This window comes from Chamaea fasciata, unplaced genomic scaffold (genome assembly GCF_029207755.1).
Source record: "Chamaea fasciata isolate MVZ Bird 193981 ecotype frontalis unplaced genomic scaffold, bChaFas1.0.hap1 SCAF_706, whole genome shotgun sequence".
NCBI classification, from domain to species: Eukaryota; Metazoa; Chordata; class Aves; order Passeriformes; family Sylviidae; genus Chamaea; species Chamaea fasciata.
The window spans coordinates 1-19,360 of NW_027094791.1; the positions used below are offsets into that span (position 1 = coordinate 1).

Consider the following 19,360-nt stretch of genomic DNA (forward strand, 5'->3'; position numbering starts at 1 on the left):
GATTTTGGGCCATTTTCCGTCGGTTTCGTACCTTTTTCCGGTGCCACTTCTCCCGTCGCTGCTCCACGAACTGAGAAGAGAAATTTCTGGGGTGAAATCGGGAAAATTCGGGGGGAAAAAAAAACCCAACCCCCAACGCCGTTGTGGTTTTTGGGGTGAATTCCGGGGATTTTGGGGCTCACCGGGAGCAGCCGGGGCTCGGGGAACTCGGGCTCCGCCCGGGCCGGGTTCGGCGTCCCCACGACGCCCTCGGGCTCCCCCCGGAGCCCCTCGAGGCAGCGCAGCTCCAGCTTGGGGACAAAAACACGCGTTTTGGTTAAAAAAAACACCGAAAACTTCAAAAAAAACCCCTCAAATCTTTGGGTAAAACCCACCCGGATTTTTCGGGGTGAAAAACCCGAAATTTTGGGGTGGGATCCGGAAATCCTGACGGGTTTGGGGAATTTGAACCCCCCCCAAACCATCCCCACCCCGAATTTGGGGGGAAAATCCCCAAAAATGCCGCAAAAACCTACAGGGAAACGCCCAAATTTGGGGGTTTTGCCCCAAATCCTCGGGTTTGGACCCAAAACGCCCCGAATCCGAGAGTTCCCCCCCCAAAATTTGACTCTTTTCCCCAGAAAATCCCCCAAACTCGATTTTTTTCCCTTAAATGCCCCAAATTCACTTTTTTCCCCCCAAATCTGAGTTTTTCCTCCCCCAATTTCAGGTGTTTTAACCTCAAAATCCGCGTTGTCTCCCCTCCAAATCCCATTTTTCCCCCCAAAATGCCCCAAACCCGCCGTTTTTCACCCCAAACCCCGCACATTTCCGTTCTTTCCCCCAAAATCACCATTTTTCGCCCCAAACCCTGCACTTTTCCGTTTTTTTTCCCCCAAAAATGCCCCCAAATCCCCGTTTCTCGCCCCACACCCCGCACATTCCATTCTTTCCCCCAAAATCCCCGTTTCTCGCCCCAAACCCCGCACATTCCATTCTTTCCCCCCAAATCCCCGTTTCTCACCCCAAACCCCGCACATTCCATTCTTTCCCCCAAAATCCCCGTTTCTCACCCCAAACCCCGCACATTCCATTCTTTCCCCCCAAATCCCCGTTTCTCACCCCAAACCCCGCACATTCCATTCTTTCCCCCCAAATCCCCGTTTCTCGCCCCACACCCCGCACATTTCCGTTCTTTCCCCCAACCCGCACATTTCCGTTCTTTCCCCCAAACCCGCCGTTTCTCGCCCCAAACCCCGCACATTCCATTTTTTCCCCATAAAACGCCCCAAAATCCCCATTTTTTGCCCCAAACCCCGCACATTCCATTCTTTCCCCCCAAATCCCCATTTTTCGCCCCAAACCCCGCAACATTCCATTCTTTCCCCCCAAATCCCCATTTTTCACCCCACACCCCGCACATTCCATTTCTTCCCCCCAAATCCCCATTTCTCGCCCCAAACCCCGCACATTCCCTTTCTCCCCCCCAAATCCCCGTTTCTCACCCCAAACCCCGCACATTCCATTTTTCCCCCCCAAATCCCCGTTTCTCGCCCCACACCCCGCACATTCCCTTTCTCCCCCCAAACCCGCCGTTTCTCGCCCCACACCCCGCAACATTCCCTTTCTCCCCCCAAAATCCCCATTTCTCGCCCCACACCCGCACATTCCCTTTCTCCCCCCAAATCCCCGTTTCTCGCCCCAAACCCCGCACATTTCCGTTCTTCCCCCCAAATCCCCGTTTCTCGCCCCACACACCCCGCACATTTCCATTCTTTCCCCCCAAATCCCCGTTTCTCGCCCCACACCCCGCACATTCCATTCTTTCCCCCAAACCCGCCGTTTCTCGCCCCACACCCCGCACATTCCATTTCTTCCCCCCAAATCCCCGTTTCTCACCCCAAACCCCGCACATTTCCATTCTTTCCCCCCCAAATCCCCGTTTCTCGCCCCAAACCCCGCACATTCCCTTTCTCCCCCCCAAATCCCCGTTTCTCGCCCACACCCCGCACATTCCGTTCTTTCCCCCCAAACCCGCCGTTTCTCGTCCCAAACCCCGCACATTCCATTTTTTCCCATAAAACGCCCCAAAATCCCCATTTTTTGCCCCAAACCCCGCACATTCCATTCTTTCCCCCCAAATCCCCGTTTCTCGCCCCACACCCCGCACATTCCCTTTCTCCCCCCAAACCCGCCGTTTCTCGCCCCACACCCCGCACATTCCCTTTCTCCTCCCCAAATCCCCGTTTCTCACCCAAACCCTGCACATTCCATTCTTTCCCCCCAAATCCCCAATTTTCGCCCCACACCCCGCACATTTCCATTCTTTCCCCCAAAATCCCCGTTTCTCGCCCCAAACCCCGCACATTTCCATTTTTTCCCCCCAAACTCCCATTTCTCGCCCACAGCCCGCACATTCCCTTTCTCCCCCGAACCCGCCGTCCGTCGCGCCCAACGCCGCCGACCTCCACCAGCTTCTTGCTGTTTTTCTTGCCGGCGGCCGCGGGCCGGGCGGCGCCGTTGGGGCCCAGCCGGTGCTTCTGGAAGGTCAGCTTCAGCCCCTCGTCCTGCCAAGGGGGCCGAGAAGGCGCCGGCGCGGTCAGAGGCGGCCGGGCGCCGGCGCGCCGGGGCTCGGGGCCGCCGCGGCCGCTCACCTCCTTGATGCGCACCGTGAACTCTTTGCCCTCCTGGCGGCGGGGCCGGGGCGGGGCCGGGGCGGGGCGGGGGGGCGGGGCGGCCTCGGGCCCCTCCCCCGCCCGCAGCACGGCGCGGCACAGCAGCTCCAGGCGCCGGATCAGGGCCCGCTCCTGCGGCGAAGGACGCGGCTGGGGCCGGCCAGGCGCCCCAGGGCCCCGGCTCGGGGGGTTGGGGAAATTTGGGGGAAATTTGGGGAAATTTTGGGGAAATTTGGGGAAATTTAGGGGAAATTTGGGGGAAATTTTGGGGAAATTTGGGAAATTTGGGGGTTTTTAAAAAGTTTTTTGGGAGGTTTTTGGGTTTTGGGTGGTTTTGGAAATTTTGGGGAAATTTTGGGGAAATTTTGGGGAAATTTGGGGGAAATTTGGGGAAATTTTGGGGAAATTTGGGGAAATTTTGGGGAAATTTTGGGGGAAATTTGGGGGAAATTTGGGGAAATTTTGGGGAAATTTTGGGAAATTTTGGGGAAATTTGGGGGAAATTTGGGGAAATTTTGGGGGAAATTTGGGGAAATTTGGGGAAATTTTGGGAAATTTTTGGGAAATTTTTGGGAAATTCTTGGGAAATTTTGGGTTTTTTAAAAGTTTTTTGGGAGGTTTTTGGGTTTTGGGTTGTTTTGGGGATTTTTTTGGGAGTTTTTTGGGAAATTTTTGGGTTTTGAAAAGGTTTTGGAGAGAGTTTTGGGTTTTGGGTGGTTTTGGGGATTTTTGGGAAATTTTGGGGAAATTTGGGGGTTTTTGAAAAGGTTTTGGGGAGGGTTTTGGGTTTTGGGTGGTTTTGGGGAAATTTTGGGGAAATTTTGGGGAAATTTTTGGGAAATTTTGGGAAATTTTTGGGAAATTTTGGGGTTTTTGAAAAGGTTTTGTGGAGGTTTTTGGGTTTTGGGTTGTTTTGGGGATTTTTTGGAGTTTTTTGGGAAATTTTGGGGTTTTTGAAAAGGTTTTGGGGAGGTTTTTGGGTTTTGGGTGGTTTTGGGGCATTTTGGGGGTTCTTTGGGAAATTTTGGGAGTTTTTTAAAGAGGTTTTGGGTTTTGGGTTGTTTTGGGAAATTTTTGGGAAATTTTTGGGAAATTTTTGGGAAATTTTGGGGTTTTTGAAAAGGTTTTGGGAGGTTTTTGGGTTTTGGGTGGTTTTGGGCTTTTTGGGAAATTTTGGGGAAATTTTGGGGTTTTTTAAAAGGTTTTGGGGAGGCTTTTGGGTTTGGGTGGTTTTGCGGCTTTTGGGATTTTTGGGGTTTTTTTGGGAAATTTTTGGGTTTTTAAAAAGGTTTTGGGGAGGCTTTTGTTTTTTTGGGGTATTTTGGGTCGTTTTCCTCCCCTTGGGCCAATAAAGCAGATTTTGGGGTTTTTTGGGGTTTTTTGGGGTTTTTTGGGTGGTTTTCCTCCCCTTGGGCCAATAAAGCAGATTTTGGGGGGTTTTGGGGGTTTTTTGGGTTTTTTTGGGTGGTTTTCCTCCCCTTGGGCCAATAAAGCAGATTTTGGGTTTTTTTGGGGTTTTTTGGGGTATTTTGGGTGGTTTTCCTCACCTTGGGCCAATAAAGCAGATTTTGGGGGTTTTTTGGGGGTTTTTTGGGTATTTTGGGTGGTTTTCCTCACCTTGGGCCAATAAAGCAGATTTTGGGGGTTTTTTGGGGGTTTTTTGGGGGTATTTTGGGTCGTTTTCCTCACCTTGGGCCAATAAAGCAGATTTTGGGGCTTTTTTGGGGTTTTTTTGGGTGGTTTTCCTCACCTTGGGCCAATAAAGCAGATTTTGGGGTTTTTTTGGGGGTTTTTTGGGGGTTTTTTGGGGTTTTTTTTGGGTGGTTTCCTCACCTTGGGCCAATAAAGCAGATTTTGGGGGGCCCCCCCGGGGTGGGGGAGGGGCGCCTGGGGGGAGCCGCCCTCGGCCGAGGGGGGAGGGGAATCCTCGTCCTCCCCCTCCCCCTCCTCCTCCTCCTCCTCTTCCTCCTCCTCCTCCTCAGCCCCCAGCAGCTCCGGCCCTGGCGGGCAGAGAAAAACCCCAAAAACGCTGAAATTCACCCCAAAAACCCCATTCCGGGGTTTTTTTTTTTTTCCCCAAAAAAACTTTGGAAGCTCCTCCCCCTTTCCCCTCCCCCTCCCAGAATTTGGGAGGTTTTTTCCCCCCCCCCCGAATTTTTCCTCTTTCATCTTCCCCAAAATCCCGCCTTTCCCCCGGTCTTTCCTCCCACCAAAATCTGAATTTTTTCCCCCCAAAATCGGGATTCCAAAACCCCCAAATTTCCCTGGTTTTTTTCCTCTCCCCGTTCTTCTTCCTCCTCCTGATTTTCCCTCCTCCTCCTCCCCAAAATCACGATTCCCAAACCCCCAAAATCCCGTTTTTTCCCCAAATCTCACCTCCTCCTCCTCCCCCGATTTCCCACCTCCTTTTTCCCCTTCACCCCCCAAATTCTGACTCTTCCCCCCAAAATCACGATTCCAAACCCCCTAAATTTCCCTTTTTTCCCCCAAAACTCACCTCCTTCCTCCTCCCCCATCTCCCCAGTTTCCCAGCTCCTTTTTCCCCTTTATTCTCCCAAAATCACGATTCCAAAACCCCCAAATTTCCCTTTTTTCCCCCAAAACTCACCTCCTTCCTCCTCCCCCAATTTCTTGGCTCCTTTTTCCCCTTCACCCCCCAAATTCTGACTCTTCCCCCCAAAATCACGATTCCAAACCCCAAACTTCCTTTTTTTTCCCCCAAATCTCACCTCCTCCTCCTCCCCCATTTCCCACCTCCTTTTTCCCCTCTATTCCCCCAAAATCTTGACTTTTCCCCCCAAAATCACGATTCCAAACCCCCCAAAATCCCGTTTTTCCCCCCAAAATCCCCCGTTTTTGTTCTTGTTTTAATTTCCCCTCCCGGGCTCACCCTCCTCCTCCTCCTCCTCCTCGTCGTCGTGGTCGTCGTCGTTGTCCCGCTCCTCGTCCCCGTCCCGGCCCCCCTGGTCCCCCGCCGTGCGTCCGCGGGGCGCGGAGAGGCCGTGCCTCAGCAGCGCCCCCCGCAGGCCGTGGCGGGCGGCGGCGCGCAGCAGCTCGGCGTCGTGCACGCCGCGCAGCCACCAGGGCGGCAGCAGCGAGCCGGGGGCCGGGGCGCGCGACTGCAGCAGCGAGCCAGCCCCGGCGGGGCAGCACGCGCTCCCGCAGGCAGCGCAGCAGCCGCAGCCGCCGCAGGCAGCGCGACGCCAGCCCCGGAGACACCGGAGACGGCGGCGGGGACAGGGCGGGCGGCGCTGCGCCGGGAACGGCGGGGGGAGAGAGAGAGAGACGGGGAGGAGAGCGGTGAGTGGGGGGAGATAGGGGGGGGAAATGGGGGAAAAATGGGGGAAAAATGGGGAAAATGGGGAAAAAACGGGGAGGAGAGCGGTGAGTGGGGGGAGATAGGGGGGGAAAAACGAGAAAAAACGGGGAAAATGGGGAGAAACGGGGGAAAACGGGGAGGAGAGCGGTGAGTGGGGGGAGATAGGGGGGGAAAAAACGGGGGAAAAATGGGGAAAATGGGGAAAAAACGGGGAGGAGAGCGGTGAGTGGGGGAGAAATGGGGGAAAAACGGGGGAAAAATGGGGAAAATGGGGAAAAAACGGGGAGAAACGGGGAGGAGAGCGGTGAGTGGGGGGAGATAGGGGGGGAAAAACGAGAAAAAATGGGGAGAAACGGGGGAAAACGGGGGGAAACGGGGAGAAACGGGGAGGAGAGCGGTGAGTGGGGGGAGATAGGGGGGGAAAAACGAGAAAAAATGGGGAAAATGGGGAGAAAAACGGGGGAAAATGGGGAGGAGAGCGGTGAGTGGGGGGAGAGATGGGAAAAACGAGAAAAAAATGGGGAGAAACGGGAAAATGGGGGGGAAACGGGGAGGAGAGGGGTGAGTGGGGGGAGAGATGGGGGAAAAAACGAGAAAAAACGGGGAAAATGGGGAGAAAACGGGGAGAAACGGGGAGGAGAGGGGTGAGTGGGGGGAAACAGGGAAAAACGGGGGGAAATGGGGGAGAAACGGGAAAATGGGGGGAAACGGGGAGGAGAGGGGTGAGTGGGGGAGGAAACGGGAAAAAAAACGGGGAAAAAGGGGAAAATGGGGGGAAACGGGGGGAAACGGGGAGAAACGGGGAGGAGAGCGGTGAGTGGGGGGAAACAAGGAAAAACGAGAAAAAATGGGGAGAAACGGGAAAATGGGGGGAAACGGGGAGGAACGGGGAGGAGAGCGGTGAGTGGGGGGAGGAAACGGGAAAAAAAAACGGAAAAAACGGGGAAAATGGGGAGAAACAGGGGAAAACGGGGAGGAGAGGGGTGAGTGGGGGGAGAGATGGGGGGAAAACGGGGAAAAAGGGGGAGAAACGGGGGAAAATGGGGGAAACGGGGAGAAACAGGGAAAAATGGGGAGAAGAGGTGTGAGTTGGGGGAGAAAACGGGGAAAAACGGGGAAAAACCTCCGGATTTGGGATAAAATCCCTCATTTTGGGTTCAAATCCCTGGATTTGAGTTAAAATCCTTCAATTTGGGCCCAAACCCCCGGATTTGGGGTAAACTCCCTCATTTTGGGTTCAAACCCTCAGATTTGGGGTGAAACTCCCTCATTTTGGGTTCAAATCCTTCAATTTCGGCTCAAACCCCCGGATTAGGGTTAAAATCCCTCATTTTGGGTTCAAATCCTTCCAGTTTGGGCTCAAACCCCTCGATTTGGGGTAAACTCCCTCATTTTGGGTTCAAACCCCCGGATTAGGGTTAAAATCCCTCATTTTGGGTTCAAATCATTCAGTTTGGGCCCAAACCCCCGGATTTGGGTTAAACTCCCTCATTTTGGGCTCAAATCCTTCAATTTCGGCTCAAAGCCCCGGATTTTGGCTCAAACCCCCGGATTCGGGTTAAACTCCCTCATTTTGGGTTCAACCCCCCGGATTTGGCTTAAACTCCCTCATTTTGGGTTCAAATCCTTCCAGTTTGGCTCAAACCCCCGGATTCGGTTGAACTCCCTCATTTTGGGTTCAACCCCCCGGATTTGGGTTAAACTCCCTCATTTTGGCCCAAATCCTTCAATTTCGGCTCAAACCCCTGGATTCGGGTTAAACTCCCTCATTTTTGGCTCAAACCCCCGGATTTGGCTTAAACTCCCTCATTTTGGGCCCAAATCCTCCACTTTCGGCTCAAAGGCCCGGATTTTGGCTCAAACCCCCGGATTCGGTTGAACTCCCTCATTTTGGGCCCAAATCCTCCACTTTCGGCTCAAAGGCCCGGATTTTTGCTCGACCCCCCCGGATTCGGGTTAAACTCCCTCATTTTGGGCCCAAACCCCCGGATTCGGGTTGAACTCCCTCATTTTGGGCCCAAATCCTCCACTTTCGGCTCAAAGGCCCGGATTTTGGCTCGCCCCCCCCGGCGCGGCGCTCTGGCCCCGTTACCGTCGCCGGGCTGCGGGGGCAGGCGGCAGACCTGCCGGCACATGGCCACGAAGCCGTGGTAGAAGCGCGTCAGCTCCTCGTCCGAGCGGCGCTCCAGGTTGGCCAGGGCCCGGAAGCGGCCCCAGCGGAAGCGGCCCGAGCCCGGCTCCAGCTCCACGCCGAAGGTGGAGGCCACGCGCAGGAAATCCGCCTGCTCCCGCCGGGTCCAGCTGCGGTCGGGGGGAGAACGGGGGAAAAACGGTGAAAAAACGGGAAGAAACGGTGAAAAAATGGTGAAAAAATGGGAAGAAACGGTGAAAAAATGGGAAAAAACGGAGAAGAACCGGCCAGAAATGACCCAGAACTACCCCAAAACTACTCTGAAAGAAGAGTGGACTGCTCTCATCTGGTCCAGCTGGGTTTGGGGAGAAAATGGGAAAAAACGGTAAAAAAAACGGTGAAAAAATGGGAAAAAACGGTGAAAAAACGGGAAAAAATGGTGAAAAAACGGTGAAAAAATGGGAAAAAATGGTAAAAATGGAGAAGAACCGGCCAGAAATGACCCAGAACTACCCCAAAACTACTCTGAAAGAAAAGCGATCTGTTCTCATCTGGTCCAGCTGGGTTTGGGGAGAAAATGGGAAAAAACGGTGAAAAAACGGTGAAAAAATGGGAAAAAATGGTGAAAAAATGGGAAAAAACAGGAAAAAAAATGGAGAAAAAACTGAGGGAAACGGTGAAAATTTGACAAAAAAACCACGGCCCCGAAATGCCCCAAAACCACCTCAAAAGGAAATCGGCCTTTTTCCACCTGGGCCGGCAGGATTTGGGGAGGAAAATTTAAAAAACGGGAAAAATGGGGGAAAAAAAAGGTGAAAAAACGGTGAAAAAAACCCCAACCCAGAAAGGTTCAAAACCCCCAAAACGACCCCAAAAACCGACCCCCAAAAACACTGCGGGGGGGTTTGGGGGCTGCTGAACCCGAATTTGGGGCTCCCAATCTTCTCAGAGCCTCCCCAAACGCCCAAATTCCCCAAAAATCCCCCCAAAAATCCCCCCAAAATCCCCCAAACCGACCCCAAAACTTCTCAAAGTGACCCCAAAGCCCCCAAAATCCCCCAGACCGACCCCAAAATGCCTGAAACTGACCCCAAATCCCCCCAAAATGACCCCAAACCCCCAGACTAACCCCAAAACGTCTCAAGGTGACCCCAAACCCTCCAAACTGACCCCGAAACTTCTCCAAATGACCCCGAATCCCCCCAAAGTGACCCCAAAACCCCTAAGTGACCCCAAACCCCTCCAAAATCCCCCCAAATGACCCCAAATCGACCCCAAAACTTCTCAAAGTGACCCCGAATCCCCCCAAAACGACCCCAAATCCTCCAAACTGACCCCAGAACTTCTCAGGGTGACCCCAAATCCTCCAAACTGACCCCAAAACGACCCCGAATCCCCCCAAACTGACCCCAAACCCCCCAAACTGACCCCAAATCGACCCCAAAACTTCTCAAAGTGACCCTGAATCCCCCAAACCGACCCCAAATCTCCCAAACCGACCCCAAAACTTCTCAAGGTGACTCCAAATCCCCCCAAAATTCCCCCGAATGACCCCAAATCCCCCCAACCGACCCCAAATCCCCCAAACTGACCCCAAAACGACCCCAAACCCCTCCAAAATCCCCCCAAATGACCCCAAATCGACCCCAAAACTTCTCAAAGTGACCCCGAATCCCCCCAAAACGACCCCAAATCCCCCGAACCGACCCCAAATCCCCCAAACTGACCCCAAAACGACCCCGAATCCCCCCAAACTGACCCCAAAACTTCTCAAGGTGACCCCAAATCCCCCCAAAGTGACCCCAAAATGACCCCGAATCCCCCCAAACTGACCCCAAATCGACCCCAAAACTTCTCAAAGTGACCCCAAAACTTCTCAAAGTGACCCCAAATCCCCCCAAATTGACCCCAAATCCCCCCAAACCGACCCCAAATCCTCCAAACTGACCCCAAATCGACCCCGAATCCCCCCAAATGACCCCAAATCCCCCAAACTGACCCCAAAACGACCCCAAACCCCTCCAAAATCCCCCCAAATGACCCCAAATCGACCCCAAAACTTCTCAAGGTGACCCCAAATCCCCCCAAAACGACCCCAAATCCTCCAAACTGACCCCTGAACTTTTCAAACTGACCCCAAATCCCTCAAAGTGACCCCAAAACTTCTCAAGGTGACCCCACCTGACCCCAAATCCCTCAAAGTGACCCCAAAACTTCTCAAGGTGACCCCACCTCCCCCCAAGTGACCCCAAGTCCCTCAAACCGACCCCAAAGCCCCCAAAAATGCCCCCAAATCCCCTCCAAATGGCCCTAAATCGACCCCAAATGACCCCAAATCGACCCCAAAACTTCTCAAAGTAACCCCGAATCCCCCAAACCGACCCCAAATCCCCCAAACTGACCCCAAAACGACCCCGAAACTTCTCAAAGTGACCCCAAATCCCCCCAAATTGACCCCAAATCCTCCAAACTGACCCCAAAACGATCCCGAATCCCCCCAAACTGACCCCAAATCGACCCCAAAACTTCTCAAGGTGACCCGAATCCCCCCAAACCGACCCCAAATCCCCCAAACTGACCCCAAATCGACCCCGAATCCCCCCAATCTGACCCCAAATCGACCCCAAAACCTCTCAAAGTGACCCCAAAACTTCTCAAGGTGACCCCAAACCCCCGAAGCGGCCCCAGACCCCTCCAGATGCCCCCGGCCCCTCACCGCTGCTGCTTGTCCCTCCTGGCGCCGTCGTGGCCCCTCCTCTGGCGCCGCCGCTCGCCGGGCGGGTTGGGGCCGCGCTCCCGCTCCCGCGCCGGCTCCGGCGGCTCCCGGCCGCGCTGGCACAGCCCCAGCAGGCGCCGGAACCGCGCGCTCAGCGCCGCCGCCGGCGGCCACGGCGAGCCTGCCGGGCCTCGGGGTCAGTGTGGGGGGATTCGGGGATTCGGGGGGGATTTGGGGGGAATTGGGGAGATTTGGGGGGAATTGGGGGGAATTTGGGGAGATTTGAGGTGAATTTGGGGGATTTTGGGTGAATTTGGGGAGAATTTGGGTGAATTTGGGGAGATTTGGGCTGAATTTGGGGGATTTTGGTGGATTTTGGGGTGAATTTGGGGGATTTGGGGTCAGTTTGGGGGATTTGGGGGGATTTGGGGAGATTTGGGGGATTTTGGGGGATTTGGGGGGAATTGGGGGATTTGGGGGGAATTTGGGGGGAATTTGGGGGATTTGGGGGGATTTGGGGGGAATTTGGGGAGATTCAGGGGGAATTTGGGGAGAATTGGGGTGAATTTGGGGAGATATGGGGGGAATTTGGGGTCAGTTTGGGGGGAATTTGGGGGATTTGGGGAGATTTGGGGGAGATTCGGGAGATTTGGGGTGAATTTGGGGGATTTGGGCTGAATTTGGGGAGAATTGGGGTGAATTTGGGGGATTTTGGTGGATTTTGGGTGAATTTGGGGATTTGGGGTCAGTTTGGGGGATTTGGGGGGCATTTGGGGAGAATTGGGAGGATTTGGGGGTAATTTGGGGGATTTGAGGTTAATTCGGGGGATTTGGGGTGAATTTGGGGAGATTTGGGGTCAGTTTGGGGGATTTGGGGTTAATTTGGGGTCACTTTGGGGGATTTTGGGGGATTTGGGGTGAATTTAGGGAGATTTGGGGAGATTTGGGCTGAATTTGGGGGGTTTGAGGTTAATTCGGGGGATTTGGGGTGAATTTGGGGGATTTTGGGTCACTTTGGGGAGATCTGGGGAGAATTTGGGGGGTTTGGGGTGAATTCGGTGAGATTTGGGGAGAATTTGGGGAATTTGGGGTGAAATCGGGGGAGATTTTGGGTGAATTTGGGGGATTTTGGGTCACTTTGGGAAGATTTGGGGTTAATTCGGGGGATTTGGGCTGAATTTGGGGCGTTTGGAGTCAGTTTGGGGTGAATTTGGGCTGAATTTGGGGCGTTTGGAGTCAGTTTGGGGGGAATTTGGGGGGAATTTGGGGGGAATTTGGGGGATTTGGGGCGGGTTTGGGGGGCTCAGGGTCACTCTGGGAATTTTGGGGATTTTTGGAGAATTTGGGGATTTTGGGTTTTTTTGGGGGAAGTTTTGGGGATTTTGGGTTTTTTGGGGGTTTTTGGGGGATTTTGGGGTTTTTTGGGGGGAATTTTGGGGATTTTGGGGGTTTTTGGGGGGTTTTTTGGGAGTTTTTTGGGGATTTTGGGGTTTTTGCGGGTTTTTTTGGGATTTTGGGGTTTTTTGGGGGGAATTTTGGGGATTTTGGGGTTTTTTTGGGGTCCCCCCCCGTTTACCGTCGTCCCCGTCCACCACCGAGATCTCCTCGTCCGGCCCGGCCAGGGGGTCACTCTGGGGGGTCAAAGGTCACCAAATGTCCCCAACCCACCCCCAAAAACGGGGGGGAGGGGGGAGGAACAGGAATTTGGGGGAAAAAACCGAAATTTGGGGAAAAAAAATTAAAATTTTGGGGAAAACCCCAGAGATTTTGGGTGAAAAAAACCTGAAATTTTTGGGAATAAAACCGAAATTTTTGGGGAAAACAATCAAAATTTTGGGGAAAAAAAATTCAAAATTTTTAAGGAAAAAAACCCCAAAATTTGGGGAAAAAGCCAAAATTTTGGGGGTGAGACCCAAAACCCTGAGAAGAAAACCGTGGAATTTTGGGGGGAAAAACCTCAAAATTTCGAGGAGAAACCCCAGGATTTTGGGGGCGAAAAAAAATAGAAATTTTTTGGGAAAAAAGTAAAAATTTTGGGGGGAAACACCCCCGAAATTTTGGCTGAAAAAAACCTGAAATTTTCGGAATAAAACCAAAATTTTTGGGAAAATAATCAAAATTTTGGAGGGAAAAGAAAAATTAAAATTTGGGGGGAAAAAAAGGCCGAAATTTTGGGGGAAAAAAAAGGAAATTTGAGGGGGAAAAATCCCAAAATTTTGGGGGAAAAAAATGGAAATTAGGAGGAGAAAAAAGTTGAAATTTGGGCGGAAAAAAATCAAAAATTTTTGCGGAAAAAAATGGAAATTAGGGAGGGAAAAATTTGGAATTTGGGGGGAGAAAACATTGAAATTTGGGGGAAAAAAAAATCCCAAAATTTTGGTGAAAAAATGGAAATTAGGAGGAGAAAAAAGTTGAAATTTGGGGGGAAAAAAATCAAAAATTTTTGCGGAAAAAAATGGAAATTAGGGAGGGAAAAATTTGGAATTTGGGGGGAGAAAACATTGAAATTTGGGGGAAAAAAAATCCCAAAATTTTGGTGAAAAAATGGAAATTAGGGAGGGAAAAATTTGAAATTTGGAGGGAAAACATTGAAATTTGGGGGGAAAAAAATCCCAAAATTTTGCAGAAAAAAATGGAAATTAGGGAGGGAAAAAAGATGCAATTTGGGGGGAGAAAACATTGAAATTTGGGGGGAAAAAAATCCCAAAATTTTGGTGAAAAAATGGAAATTAGGGAGGGAAAAAAGATGAAATTTGGGGGGAAAAAACATTGAAATTTGGGGGGGAAAAAATTCCCAAAATTTTGCAGAAAAAAATGGAAATTAGGGAGGGAAAAATTTGAAATTTGGGGGGAAAAAAATCCCAAAATTTTGGTGAAAAAAGGGAAATTAGGGAGGGAAAAAAGCTGGAGTTTGGGGTGGGGTTCGCTCTCACCTCGTCCGCCGCTCCCTGCAGCGGTTTGTACTCGGGGTCCTCGGCGTCCTTGTCCAGGTCGGCCCTAAGAACAAAACCCCCAAAGGGGCGGAGCTGACCCCAAAGGGGCGGAGCTGGCCCCAAAGGGGCGGGGTTGACCCCAAAGGGGCGGAGCTGACCCCAGAGGGCGGCGGGAGCCTCAGCCCCGTGGCTGCACTCAGCCCGGCCGCTGCCGGTCGGTATTAGCATGGCTGGGTCATCACCGGCTCCGCCTTGGGGGGGAAAAACGGGATTTGGGGCAAAAAAACCGGAAAATCTGGGGGGAAGAAATGGAATTTGGGGGAAAAACGGAAAATCTGGGGGGAAAAAAACGGAATTTGGGGGATAAACCAGGAAATCTGGGGAGAAAAAACGGAATTTGGGGGGAAAAAATGGGTTTGGGGGGGGAAAAGGGGATTTGGGGCAAAACAAGGGGTTTGGGGAAAGAAAATGGAATTTGGGGGGGGGAAAATGGAATTTGGGGAAAAAACGGAAAATCTGGGGGGGAAAAAACAAAATTTGGGGAGAAAAAATGGAATTTGGGGGAAAAAGTCCAATTTGGGGAGGTTTGGGGCGCTCAGAAAACAGGAATTATCAAATGGACAGAAAGAGACTCAAAAATCAGCCCGAAAGCACCGGAAATCCACCCAAAATCCCCCAAAAAGACCCAAAATCCCCCAAAACAACCCAAAATCCCCCAAATTCCCCCAAATTTCCCTGAAATTTCCCCAAATTTCCCCCAAATTTGCCCAAAACTCCCCCAAATTTTCCCAAATTTCCCCAAATTTTCCCAAATTTCCCCAAACTCCCCCAATTCCCCCAAATCTCCCCAAAATTCCCCCAAATTTCCCCCAAATTTTCCCAAATCCCTCCAGAATTCCCCCAAATTTCCCCAAAATTACAATTCTCCCCCAAATTCCCCCAAATCTCCCCCAAATTTCCCCAAAATTCCCCCAAATTCCCCCAAATCTCCCCCAAATTCCCCCAAAATTCCCCCAAATTTCCCCAAATCCCCCAAATTTCCCCAAACTCCCCCAAAATTCCCCAAACCAGCTGAAATTCCCCCAAATTTCCCCCAAATTCTCCCCAAATTTCCCCCAAATTCCCCCAAATTTCCCCAAAATTCCAATTCTCCCCCAAATTTCCCCCAAATTCCCCCAAACTCCCCCAAATTCCCCCCAAACTCCCCCAAATCTCCCCAAATTCTCCCCAAACTCCCCCCGAATCTCCCCAGGTCCGCCCCCGATTCTCCCCGACTTCGGGCGCCTCACCCCTCGGGCCCCTCGAGCCGCTGCTCGGCCGCCACGGCCTCGGCCTCGGGCCCGCCGACCCGGCCCAGGAAGCAGAGGGCGGGGTCCGCCCGCATCGTCTGGTACCGCTCGTAGCCTGGAGGGCGAAGGAGATCGCCCCCGAACGTCAGTCAGTCAACAAAAAACGGGGAAAAACCCCGAAAATAGAAAAAATTCCCATGGAAATAACCCAAAATGTGCCCAAAAGGCACCGAGATCGCCCCGAACATCAGTCAGTCAACAAAAAATGGGAAAAAACCCCCGAAATAGAAAAAATTCCCATGGAAATAACCCAAAATAACCCGAAATAACCCAAAAGACACCGAGATCGTCCCGGAAATCAGTCAGTCAACAAAAAACGGGAAAAAAACCCCAAAATAGAAAAAATTCCCATGGAAATAACCCAAAATAACCCAAAAGGCACCGAGATCGCCCCGAACGTCAGTCAGTCAACAAAAAATGGGAAAAAACCCCGAAAACAGAAAAAATTCCCATGGAAATAACCCAAAATAACCCAAAAGGCACCGAGATCGCCCCCGAACGTCAGTCAGTCAACAAAAAACGGGGAAAAACCCCGAAAATAGAAAAAATTCCCATGGAAATAACCCAAAATGTGCCCAAAAGGCACCGAGATCGCCCCGAACGTCAGTCAGTCAACAAAAAATGGGAAAAAAAATCCCAAAATAGAAAAAATTCCCATAAAAATAACCCAAAATAACCCAAAATAACCCAAAAGGCACCGAGATCGCCCCGGAAATCAGTCAGTCAACAAGAAATGGGAAAAAACCCCCAAAATAGAAAAAATTCCCATGGAAATAACCCAAAATGTGCCCAAAAGGCACCGAGATCGCCCCGGAAATCAGTCAGTCAACAAAAAATGGAAAAAAAATCCCAAAATAGAAAAAATTCCCATGGAAATAACCCAAAATAACCCAAAAGGCACCGAGATCGCCCCGAACATCAGTCAGTCAACAATAAATGGGAAAAAACCCCGAAAATAGAAAAAATTCCCATGGAAATAACCCAAAATAACCCAAAAGGCACCGAGATCGCCCCGAACATCAGTCAGTCAACAAAAAATGGGAAAAAAACCCTGAAAATAGAAAAAATTCCCATGGAAATAACCCAAAATGTGCCCAAAATAACCCAAAAGGCACCGAGATCGCCCCGAACATCAGTCAGTCAACAATAAATGGGAAAAAACCCCGAAAATAGAAAAAATTCCCATGGAAATAACCCAAAATACACGGAAATCACCCCAAAACTAAATTAAGAAAAAAGAGGAAAAAAACCCCCCAAAATAGAAAAAAAAATTCCCATAAAAATAACCCAGAATTAACCCAAAATACACGGAAATCGCCCCAAAAAACTGATTAAAAAAAAGGGAAAAAAATCCCATTAAAACCCCCCCCCAAAAATCACCAAATTTGGTAAAAAAAAAGGAAAAAAAATCCCATTAAAACTGCCCAAAAAATCACTTAAAAACAGAGCAAAAAAAACCCCATTGAAACCACCCCCAAAAATCCCCAAAATCAGTTAAAAACAGAGCAAAAAAACCCCATTGAAACCCCCCCAAAACCACGGAAATTGCCCCAAAAATTGGAAAATCCCCAGTGGAACCGCCCGCCGCCCCCCGGCCCCGGATTTCGGTTTCTGCCCCGTTCTTACCGTGTTTGAAGACCCCGAGGAGCAGAGACTTGTCGGCCTCGGGGTCCCACCAGGCCCAGGGCGCCTCCAGCTGCTCCAGCAGCGGGAACCAGATGTGGACCTCGCTGGGGGGACGGAGATCGGGGTCAGGGACCCCGAAAACGGGATCAGGGACCCCGAAAACGGGGAGAACGACCCCGAAAACGGGATCAGGGACCCGAAAATGGGATTAGGGACCCCGAAAACGGGGAGAACGACCCCGAAAATGGGATCAGGGACCCGAAAATGGGATCAGGGACCCCGAAAATGGGATCAGGGACCCTGAAAATGGGGAAAGGGACCCTGAAAATGGGGAGAACGGCCCCGAAAACGGGATCAGGGACCCGAAAATGGGATCAGGGACCCCGGAAATGGGATCAGGGATCCCGAAAATGGGATCAGGGACCCTGAAAATGGGGAGAACGACCCCGAAAATGGGATCAGGGACCCCAAAAATGGGATCAGGGACCCCGAAAATGGGATCAGGGACCCTGAAAATGGGGAAAGGGACCCTGAAAATGGGGAGAACGGCCCCGAAAACGGGATCAGGGACCCGAAAATGGGATCAGGGACCCCGGAAATGGGATCAGGGATCCCGAAAATGGGATCAGGGACCCTGAAAATGGGGAGAACGACCCCGAAAATGGGATCAGGGACCCCAAAAATGGGATCAGGGACCCGAAAATGGGATCAGGGACCCCAAAAATGAGGAGAGAAACCCCAAAAATGAGATCAGGGACCTTAAAAATGGGATCAGGGACCTTAAAAATGGGATCAGGGACCCCAAAATGGTGAAAGAACCCCAAAAATAGGGAGAGGAACCCCAAAAATAGCAAAAAAGAACCCAAAAAATGAGATCAGGGACCCTAAAAATGGGAAAAAAAACCCCAAAAATGGATCAGGGACCCCGAGAATGGGGAAAAAACCCCCAAAAACGAGGTCAGGGACCCCAAAAATGGGATCAGGGACCCCCAAATTGGGGGAAAAAACCCAAAAATGGGATCAGGGACCCCAAAAATAGGAAACAAAAAACTAAAAACAAAAAAAATGAGATCGGGGGTCCCAAAAATGGGGAAAAACCCCAAAAATGAGGAAAAAAAAAACCAAAAATGAGATCAGGGACCCTGAAAATAGAAAAAAAAACCCCAAAAATGGATCAGAGACCCCAAAAAATGGGGAAAGAACCCCAAAAATGGGGAGAGGGACCCCGAAAATACAAAAAAAAAACCCCAAAAAACAAAAAACGAGATCGAGGGCCCCAAAAATGGGAAAAAAACCCCAAAAATGAGGAAAAAACCCCCAAACTCGGGGCCAGGGACCGCAAGAAACGGGGAGAGGGACCCAAACCCCCCAAAACCGCCCAATCCACCCCAAAAAGGGTCCGGAGACTCTCCAGCCAACCCCCAAACCCCAAAAACCTCTTCAAACCCTAAAACCCCCAAACCTGCCCCAAAAAAACCCCCAAAACCAAAACAAAAACCTCCAAAATGCCTCGAAAAACCCCCAAACGCCCCAAAAATCAAAAAACCGCCCCAAAGCCCAAATCGCGGAGCTCACCTGGCGCTGGCGCCGGCCAGAACCTTCTCGGCCTGGTCGCCGATCACCTCGTGCTGCAGGAAATGCAACATCCGCACCCGCAGCAGGATCCTGGGAACGACCCGAAAAGACCCAAAAATCGGTGAAATCCACCCGAAAAACCACCAGAATCGAAAAAAACACCCCAAATAACCCAAAATTGGACAAAAAAAACCCCCAAAAACGGCCAAAATAACCCAAAAAACCCTCAAAAAACCCCCAAAACCAGCCCCAGGAAATGCGACATCCGCACCCGCAGCAGGATCCTGGGAACGACCCGAAAAGACCCAAAAATCGGTGAAATCCACCCGAAAAACATCAAAATTGAAAAAAACATCCAAAAAACCCCAAAATTGGACAAAAAAAACCCCCAAAAACGGCCAAAATAACCCAAAAAACCCTCAAAAAAACCCCCAAAACCAGCCCCAGGAAATGCAACATCCGCACCCGCAGCAGGATCCTGGGAACGACCCGAAAAGACCCAAAAATCGGTGAAATCCACCCGAAAAACATCAAAATTGAAAAAAACATCCAAAAAACCCCAAAATTGGACAAAAAAAACCCCCAAAAACGGCCAAAATAACCCAAAAAAACCCCAAAAAAACCCCCAAAACCAGCCCCAGGAAATGCGACATCCGCACCCGCAGCAGGATCCTGGGAACGACCCAAAAATCGGTGAAATCCACCCGAAAAACCCCAGAATCGAAAAAAACACCCAAAAAACCCCAAAATTGGACAAAAAACCCCCCAAAAACGGCCAAAACGGCCAAAAAATTCCCCAAAAAAATCCCCCCAAAATATCCCAAAAAACGACACAAAAAAACCCTGCAAATAATCCAAAAAAATCCCAAAAAATCCTTTAAAAAATCCCCCCCAAAAAACCCCCCAAAAAACACTCAAAAATTCCCAAAAAATCCCCCAAAAAATCCCCAAAAAATCCCCCCAAAAACCCAAAAAAAATCCCCCCAAATATCCCAAAAAACGACACAAAAAAACCTGCAGATACTCCAAAAATAATCCCAAAAAATCCACAAAAAAA

General features: G+C 50.9%; 2 protein-coding genes across 2 annotated transcripts in view; both read right to left on the reverse strand.

Moving 5' to 3' along the window:
• Positions 1–4: 4 nt before the first annotated feature.
• On the reverse strand, positions 5–4,225 carry LOC136305848 (chromodomain-helicase-DNA-binding protein 8-like; the record flags this gene model as incomplete). Its single annotated transcript, XM_066209168.1, has 5 exons — positions 5–70; positions 183–290; positions 2,445–2,546; positions 2,634–2,786; positions 4,202–4,225. Coding segments are annotated over 5 exons (453 nt in total), but the record flags the coding sequence as incomplete, so codon positions are not given.
• Positions 4,226–4,538: 313 nt separating this feature from the next.
• The window catches only part of LOC136305847 (chromodomain-helicase-DNA-binding protein 8-like), a 49,151-nt gene continuing 34,329 nt past the window's right edge, over positions 4,539–19,360 (reverse strand). The window contains exons 25-33 of the mRNA XM_066209167.1: positions 18,304–18,393; positions 16,729–16,832; positions 15,043–15,157; positions 13,754–13,817; positions 12,397–12,451; positions 10,821–11,001; positions 8,066–8,274; positions 5,545–5,905; positions 4,539–4,654 (exon numbers count right to left, since the gene is read on the reverse strand). Of these exons, the coding sequence (XP_066065264.1) occupies positions 4,633–4,654; positions 5,545–5,905; positions 8,066–8,274; positions 10,821–11,001; positions 12,397–12,451; positions 13,754–13,817; positions 15,043–15,157; positions 16,729–16,832; positions 18,304–18,393 (1,201 nt within the window). The 3' untranslated portion in view covers positions 4,539–4,632. The remainder of the gene's footprint in view (positions 4,655–5,544; positions 5,906–8,065; positions 8,275–10,820; positions 11,002–12,396; positions 12,452–13,753; positions 13,818–15,042; positions 15,158–16,728; positions 16,833–18,303; positions 18,394–19,360) is intronic.